Below are 9577 nucleotides of genomic sequence, written 5' to 3' on the forward strand. Positions count from 1 at the left end.
TGATACCCAACAGATCACTCCCAATCTAACTTTAAATCTGCAGAATTCATTATCCTCTAAGTACTTGTATTTTAACAAGTGAGTTAAATCAGAAGTAAAAGTGTTTTCTGCACTCACGTCAATGCTTACTTTAACACGTTTATGATGCCAGCCTCTTTTACCTTCCACTTACAGTGCATTACGGGTCATTATAATCATTGTCTGCATTCAGCTTCCTGTCATTAGCGGTACATCAGTGTCTAAGCAGATAGAAATATTAACATTTTTAGTGCTTCCTGGACTGCTTTGAAATAGCTTTTTTATCAAAGTGGTGCTCCGCTTATCCTTTCATTATTAGAGAGTAGTAAGTGTATGGTAGGATATCTTTAGCACATCTTCAGCTTGATGTGACCTTGATAACCCCAGGGAGAGTTAGAAGCCAGAGGTGATAATCTGATTGCAGTGAAAGTGACAGCAGATATACTAAACAGAGTGTAGCTTCCATTTAAATAAAGACACCTGTTTACTGCCAGAGGCTACTATCTGCAAGTGAATTATGATCTCCCCTCATGGGAGATTCACTATTCCAGTGAAGCAATGGTGGAAGTAATTCCTTCATTAATTGGACAATATCAATGAAAAATTATTTTTAACTTCTTACTTGGGGAAGTTTATTCTGCCACTGTGTGTAAACCCCAGGCAATTGGCTGCTTGGCTTACAGATCTTATTCTTTTTATTCCAGCTGATCTGTTTGTCCCTTTGGTTTGTCAGTTGCTATACAAACTGTTTTCCACAATGTGTTTTTGCCTGCTCAAGCAGACCTACACACTTTATCTGGGCACTGGGCAGTCGGGTCGTTCGTAGATTTGGCCATACACATATATGCAATGAGAAGAGTGGTAACAGTTGGCTATAAGCCCAATGCACACCTTGACAGATGTAGTCATTTGATCTGTATACTGTAATTAATATAAGAAACATTTTAAACACCAAATCATAAAGATGGAAGAGTTTGTCCATTTATTAAAGCACATAATTTAGGGTCACCAGCCTGTTTGAATGACACACAAAGGATCCTTCGGTGCTTTGGTTCTTTTTATTTTCCCATCCATAGGACCACTACAGTAAAAAAAATGTTGTGCTCACATAAATGCAAGCAGTTATTGCATGTAATGATATTATGTGTTAAATTAGTTCATTTTGTTTTAGTTCCTTCATGTATCCATGAGACTTTATATTTTTATCAACATGGAGAGAGGATTTGACAAATTATTACCACTGGTTACAATGTTTTAAGTCTATTCTTTTACAAAAAAATAAAAACTGTTGTTCCAATTGCCCAAGCACCACTGGCTGTGTTATAATTTTTCTGTCACCTTTGCTGGACAGACTGGCCCACATTTATCAAGTGAAGCAAGTGGGCACACTGGGAGCTTTGGCTGCCATTGTGATGTGCTGGGTTTCTGGTGTGTCCTTGTGCCTTTAAGGAGGAATGGGCTGCCTACAGACATGCCTGCACTGAGTTAATCCATTGCTATACATGCTCCAAGATGGAGGCTCTCATATATTAGAGTTGGGACCATGCTACACAGAGGAGCCTTGATAAAGCAATGTGGCTTCCACATATTTTGCAAAAGTTGTGCAACTAAAACCTCTGTTTTTAATGCAAATTGTGAGACAGTGTATTATTTTTTTGTCCTGGGAGATTATTTAGTTTGGCTCACATTTATATCACAAACATATGCTGACTCTCAGTGGTGTGTCTAAAGCCATATACTGGTTTTCATTTGGATTGAGTAAGGAAGGGTTGAAACTTTTGTCAGGTTTTTATTGTCTGTATCTGCACTCCACTCTCTCTATGCATCCTGGACTATTGCCATCTTGACTGAAAGTGGAGAACATTTTTTAGTTGTCGCTGGGTCAGGAAGGGGAAGAGGGGAGACCTTCCATAGAAGACAATTGTTCCACTGACAAATGAGGATTTCCTTTCCTTATAAGAGATCTTCCATCATTCTCAAAACGGAATGTGAAGAAAAACCTCCCTAATTGTGAAAGTTTTGATGAGCTTTAACCTTTTCTTACAAAAACTAAAAACGAAAAAAAAAACTTTGGCCTTAGTTAATCTTTAAGGATGCCTTTTTCCAAACTATCCCCAATTTTTCCACAACAATCTAGAAACGGGGTCTCTAATAATGGATGATGGTTTGGGAAATTGTTCTGTCTTCTAGGAATTATGTTATGTATGAACTATACCATCATATGTGAACATATCATGTGAACAAAAAAAGGTGGATGGGAGGAGACTGGAGAATATGTCTACAATTTCTAAACACAGCTTTCATTGCTCCCTAATATATAATTGCTGTCTCGGTAGATCGTATCCATATCTTGACCTAGAGAACAAGAGTTATCTTGCCTGCACTATTTCACCAGTAATTTTCTTTAGATGTGATTTGACTGGAAAATATTAGGGGAAGTTGCTCATTTGGATAAGTCCTATGATGCCAGCTATAAATAAATTTATTGCTCACAGGGAAAAATAAATACATACATGTTTCTGAGATAATTGTAGCATAATGCTATACGGTTTTGCTATTAGCATAGTTACTGGCACTCTCAAGCCAAGTATAATAATTCATAATATTTTGTGAATGTTTCAGAAGCAATATATTGTTAAATAGAAAACAGATAGAAAGCAGATAAACAAAGTCTATATGGTGCTCTGACTTCACGCATATTCTGTCTATAGCCACATAATTTAACTCAGTAGAATTAAATACAGCTGGTAGTTGCTTCAAATTAATGTAACATTTATAAAAAGCGACAACAAGTAGACGGTGGTTGGACATTTTGATTCCTTCTGATCCCTGAATGGTCTTTAGTTGATTTATGATCATCTAATGGCCATAATGAGTAGATAGTGACTGGGAATTTTAATTTGATCTGATCTCTGATGAGGTCCTTAGGTGATGGATGATCATCTAACATCCATGCATACCTTAAACTGCAACTTCACCCAAAATGGGTTAAGGTCGATCTGTTGGTTAGAAGCTTTAACCCAGGTCCTAGCTGTTAGGTTTGTCAAAGGCTGCATATTGTCACAGGCCACGACTGTTTGTTTATACTAGATGAATCTTTGGCAGCTAGACACAACTCAATGGGATTATTTTAGTAAAGTATAGACTGTTTATTTAGCAAAGTAAATTTGCACTTTCCAAGGGAATTTTTCTATAGCTTGGTGAATGAAGTGAATTTCTATTGACTTCAACCATTCAATCATGTGCAGGTATGTAGTGTATATAGTTTTTTTAATAAAAAAGACTGGGAGGGGGAGGCAGATGGCAGGCGAATGGTTGGAGTTCCACTTTAAATAAAGAGAAATATATTTGTAATTTATTTGGTTGCATTTTTCTATTTTCATTGTATTTTGCCCTGATTCAGCAAAAAAACTATATGCGCATAGAATAGGAAAGCTGTCTGGGTTTTTAAGAAGAGACCTGCTAAGCAATATCTGCATCCAATATGGACCTTAAAGTGCCATTAAACACTCAATTTAAAAATAAATATAGCAGCATACATCTTCACTTACTGTGTGTACTGTATGCCTTCTGTTTACCTCCTGCCATCACCTGTCTGTAATTTCCATTTTAAATTTCCCTAACCTCTGCTTTTATTATCAGTGTGGCTCCATTCCCTTGCAGGGTCCCTTGGCGCCACCCTGACAAACACACTCCCATCTGGAATTGCAGCCTGATGTAGTGGCATTCCATGCGCAGGTAGCTCAGAACCCTATGTTCCTCCCCTGCTCCACACAGAAAGCTTATTCCACAGCTCCTCCTCCAGGATGTTCCATGCACAAGAAGCTTACTCTCCAGCTCTTCCCAAGCTCATCCTCCAGGCATTGATTGGCAACTGTGGGTGGGGAGATATTGAGAAATTTGTTGCTGTTCACCTGAAAGGTGTTGCCCTCTCAACTGGCAGTTCAGGGAAATGGCGCTGGGGAATATGGAGCAAGTGGCTTTTAAATCGTTAAAAAATAAGTGCCTGGGGATGCACTTTTAATAAAAAAACATTCTGGTATATGTTTGCAGGATGGATAGGAATGTTTATGTGAAAAAATGGGAAAGTTTAATACTACTTTAGACTCCAATGCAATGTCATGGAAAACAAGGCAAGAAGAGGAATCTCAAACTTAGACATTACTCCTACAAAATGATGGGGCAGGGACAGACACAGCTCAACTCTCACTGACTTAATGGACAGGCACAGACAACACATTAATCTGTCTGTTTTTAGTGTAAAGGATGCTTTGCTTTTTATTTACTGTTAGGGTAGCTGCAAATTCTATTTGTTCTTGGCACTGTCTGCCCCATACAAAATGCCACTGAGAACAAATATATTGACCTTTGCATACTGTGTCTTCCAAAAAAAGTCACATAATGTAATTAAAGGGGAAAAATTAGTGCTTAAGCTCTTGTGTACATACTTTTAGAGTTTTAAAGATAGAAAATAGCACCTTGGTGTTTTGATTAAAAATAGGACCTTGGTGTTTTGAAAATCCCAAATCGAATAGCAATGAAAGCAAATAGCTAAGATGAGCTTATCCCACTGAATTCTACTGATAGAATCCAGGAATATTTGTATAAGGCAGTGTATATTTAGGTATAAACATACGATACCTTATTCTACATACGTGACCAAGCTTACTAATTAATATCTACAAATATAGCATTAATACTTGAAATCAGTAGACTATGTAATGTCAACGCACATTGATTAAAATTTTCTTGAATATATAGGCCACACGAACATTTTATATATATATATCTGCACAAATGAATAGTGATTTAAAAAATCATTGAAAGTGTAACTTACTGCATTGCCGCAAGGAACATCCTTGACTTTCAACCATGCAAGATCTAGAGTACCTTCTCCCTTGTAGCAAGATTGCAGTCTTTCTTTAATGCGGTCATTAATCTGCTTGAGAACAAACACACATAAGGCAGATTCATCCAGTGATTTCATGCGCCTTTTCTGACCCTTAGAGAAGATGGTAAACAAAATATCATCACCAGGTTTGATTCCCAAAGACTTTGCAAGTATTAATCCAGCTTTGGACAAATAAGCTGCTTGAAGAAGCCTGTACTCCACACCATTTTTCTCACATCCAATGGGAACCTCAACATAAGAATTGAAAGCCGTGTCCTCTTTGCACAGCCGCACTAACTTAGAGGTATAAACTTGTTCCTTTGTAGTAGAGCCTGGTGGAGAGGTCATCTCTGGTTGAAGAGTCAAGAAGTAAACATAGTTGCCACTGCTAAAACCATATATATAATAGATGTCAAAGTCTGGAATTATGTTAAATGTATCTGAAGGTATTTTGATCATTGAGGCAACAAATTCATCATGGAACACATAAGCAAACATCCCATCAGCTTCTGAATTCCTAGTGAGCTTTCTGCTTGAAATGGTAGGAAAATATTCTGGTTTACCATCAACTGATGTGGCAATAAATAATTTGTCATCATCATTGTTGTTAGAAACAATAACTCCAAAAACTGAGCCACTCTCATTGACCCCTGAAAGGTAGTGTTCTTTCTTATGAAATGGTTCACCGAGTTTAAAGAGGTCCTCAAGCCTGAGAAGCTTGCATATACCTTGATAAAGGCTTCCACATGCTATTAACCTATTCTCTTTGTAGTCTATTAGCAGCATTTTGTTTACATTGTTGGTGTACACCAAGGGCTCATTGCAAGGCTGGACAATCCTAGGTGGGTAACACTTTGGGTTATCTTCATCTGGTCCTGTCTGGTGGGTCAGCAAGACCTTCAAGTCTTCAGAAAGTTTATATATTCTGTTAATAGCTCCAAGGTAAATATGTCCAGTCCTGACATCAACCACTAAGTGGTTAAAAGTCCAGTCAGGTTGCTCAGCATAGAAAGTGGTGAAGTTTCTCTTTATCTGGAGGTTTTTTTGGGTGAGAGCTGACACTGTGGCTAATAACGTGACATGGGCGATTGCACAAATCCAGCTCCATTTTGCAAATGCCATTTTTGAGATTCAAATGGGCTGTATTCTGTGATTCTCTGGATAATTCTGCTCCTTGGTGTTCTCCTAGAAGGAAAAAAATAATGATTTAGTCAGTGAACCAAAACTATAAAAAAGGAGTAATATAATTCTGAAAATGCTACTGCTAAATTTACAAAAAAAGCTTTGCAAATATGTCAGTCCTTCTATGACCATACCTAAACAAAATGTTTTACATGTTACACATCTCAAGTTTAATACATTGTTGTAAAATCTACAAACGTGATACAGTGACCAGTTTGTATAAAATATGCATACACTAATGTAGAATTCCAGATTAATGCCCATTCATAAAAGTGAACTGTTTTATCTTTTAAAGGACGTGTAATTCCATTAAGTCAAACGTCTGATGCAGACGGCCTGCTACACCACATAGCTAGACAGATGACACCTACTGTATATTTCCTTTGGTAAGCTTTGCAGCTTCCTGTGTCAACTCCAGGCTGTACAATAGACATTCAATCATTATCCTCTCCATCTACACAGCAAGGAGATTACACAAAAAGAAGTAAAGTCTAGTCAGGATTTAGCAGGGTGATCTTTCTGGCTGTACAGCATAGCAGAAGTGTGTAAATAACAAGCCTGGTGGAAAAGAGTTACAAATCATTTGTCAAAGAAAACAGTAAACATGTATGACAAACTTTATAATAGTAAAGAGATATTATAGAGTACACTATATAATATAATACAGCCTTTAATGTTGAAAAAGAAAAGATTTGTATAGGCCTTTGCAGAGGCTTATACAAATTTGATATTGTATGCAGAAGGTTACATAAAACTAATGGCTACAATTGAAAAACATGACTAACTTTCTTAGAAAAAGTCAAAAATGTAGGCACCTACTATGTAATGTTGTCCCGTGGGTATGCCATACCTCTGTATTGCAGGTATTTAAACAGAATATAGGCCCTTTTGCAATAAGGTAAACAACAATATGAAAAATGCAATAACCTACATCAAACAACTGGAAACAGTATTTCATTGATACGGCCTAATGTACATAGGTGCCTTTTTAACTGCCTTATCATTTAAACCCATTGATGTTTTGATTCCCCATGCAATACAGATCTGTCCTCAATCAGTCAATACATTTTGGAAGAGTTTTAGCACAGTCCTGGTGTTTCGGCAAATCACGGCTTCTTATCTAAATTGTCCGACATATTCTGAACACTAGGATATCCGACCTCCACCTGTGGGAGTCTGACACCTGCTTCCATTTAAAGGAATGTCGGAATAGATTATACAGCAAGTTCCAACCATTCATATGTGTGTTCTGTTAAGATATAATGCACAAAATATATGACACCGCCCTAAGAAACTATGCTAGATTGTAGTCTATCACGGGTGCGAGCTTGGAGCATTAGCTACCTTACAGCAGACACAGAGACCATGGGGAACAAAAGTAGCCACCCTCCAGAAGGAAGGACAGTGTCAGCACCAATTCTGAGATGACTTATATTGTAAGGCTCAGCACAAACTGTTGGCACTTTATAAATCTTGTATTATAATAATAATAACAATATAATAATAATCTTAGGATCTATGGTTGAGTGATACACAAATAAGGTACATTGTTGTTAGTAGTTAAGGCACTTGAATGCATTTTTAAGGTTTTACTCCTGAGTTTAGTGTCACTTTAACCAACACATGCTGACGCTGCTCAATTTTGCCTAGGCCACTAAAAGGGTCATGCAAGGGTTAATGTGTCCATAACTATAGTCCATAACCGTAAGGCATTATATCATGAAATGAAATGTTAAATCTGTATAAACTGTGGTGTGATGATAATAATGTGGTTATTTCTCATCATACCAAAACAGATGTAGGTTTGTATTGTGTAAGATACGTATATATTTCAACGTTCTCGTTAACCTCTTTTCTGCTGGAAAGCGCCTACTGGTTAATGTAAAAACCAGCTGGTAAAACTATTGGATGTAGCAGACCGCTAAAGATTAATAACCTCAGTTGCCAAGCAACTCCACACAGATGCTATGGGCAGTGCTGGGGTGAAAGGGTTAGAGTGCCATTTCAAGGCTATGTATCACTGCAAGATCCCAGTGGCATTGTTTATGTGCTGCTGAAACATTTCTTTATTCCTTAAAATAGCTCCGTTCCCTGGGTTTCTGAGCACAGAGAATGGCTGTGGGTCAGTAAAAGGGTCTGGAGTGGGTCCTTTAAATCTACATAATGTAATGGAGGGCACACTTTGAAGTGGCAGTTCTCAAGCAACATATGTTTGAGTTTGCCACAGAATGGGCCAAGATTTTAAACACAAAACTAATGCTAAAAAGTTAGACTGCCAGACTCATTAACACATTCTTTAACAATGTTGCACTGTTATAAAAGAAAGTATACTGTGATCTGGGAAATAGACAAAATATACCAATACACACACACAAATATATAAAAAAAAAGAATTATATATATATGTATATATGTGTGTATATATATATATATATATAGTGTAATGTGCATTTATTTATGCTTCCAATATGCATAAATTAAGAGCAAACAGTGGCAATAACTTTGTGCCAATTGCTTGTTATGTCTCTGTATATTGGAGGCATGCAGAGTGGGAAAAAGTGTCTAAGTAAAAATTTGTCTCACCTCAGGCACAGCTAATCAGCTTTTACATTTTAATTTCCTAAGCTGCGTGGAAAAAGATAGAAGCTAACTGGTTGCTATAGGCAATGGCACCAGTTGAGATATAACTTGTCTCAGACACTTTCAATAATTCCCCCCTGTGTCTAAACATGCTTCCAGCACATGAAAGGCTGAGACAAGGAAGCTCACTCTCTACAAACTACTGCCTGTGGGTCTGCCAGCCAAAATGAAGTGGGAGGGGGGATGTTTGTACTAAAGTACTCTATAGCAGCCACATACTGTAGATTGTTTTAACCTTAGTTCCCTGATGTGAATATACACTTCAAAGTGATTTGATTTAAGAAGGTTGTCTTAACATTGCTCCCTTCTTAAGCCCAATGTATACCATACATATGTGTAAAGGTTACAATACCAGTGTTTTCTAAAGTTTGTTTGTTCTTTTATTCATTCCCTCATATTACCTACTGCTCTCTTGTCAACTCCTCCAGGACTTCTCCACTGGACCACCTTACCTCAACCTATAGGGCTATCTTCTACTCACCTTTTCAGGGAAGCCTTCCCTGCCTCAACTTAACAACTGAAATGTTATTTTCTCAAACAATTCATCCGCACACAGCTACTAACTATCTTTGCTATCACTTGCCCCTCCATTCTAGATTATAAGCTCTCACGGTCAGGGCCTCCTAACCCTCTAGTTTTGAATTGTATTGTAACTATGCTACTTTCCTTTTTTATCTGCACAATATATAAATCCTATACAATAATAATACTTACAACTGCATCTAGAGCATCCATTTAATTAAATTAGTTTTCCATAAAAAGTGCTGTTAAAGAACCTCTATGATAGGATCAACTTACTCTTGCAAGTAACACTCATGTGAAAATTGAACACTTTGCTTGCTTGTC

At 37.3% G+C, this 9577-nt stretch overlaps 1 protein-coding gene across 1 annotated transcript in view; it reads right to left on the reverse strand.

Moving 5' to 3' along the window:
- PLXNA4 (plexin A4) overlaps positions 1-6031 on the reverse strand; it is a 580559-nt gene extending 574528 nt beyond the window's left edge. Inside the window, exon 1 of the mRNA XM_018566064.1 lies at positions 4856-6031. Within this exon, the coding sequence (XP_018421566.1) occupies positions 4856-6031 (1176 nt within the window). The remainder of the gene's footprint in view (positions 1-4855) is intronic.
- Between the last annotated feature and the right edge of the window lie 3546 nt (positions 6032-9577).

Source organism: Nanorana parkeri, unplaced genomic scaffold, assembly GCF_000935625.1.
Source record: "Nanorana parkeri isolate BGI_ZX_2015 unplaced genomic scaffold, ASM93562v1 scaffold26, whole genome shotgun sequence".
NCBI classification, from domain to species: Eukaryota; Metazoa; Chordata; class Amphibia; order Anura; family Dicroglossidae; genus Nanorana; species Nanorana parkeri.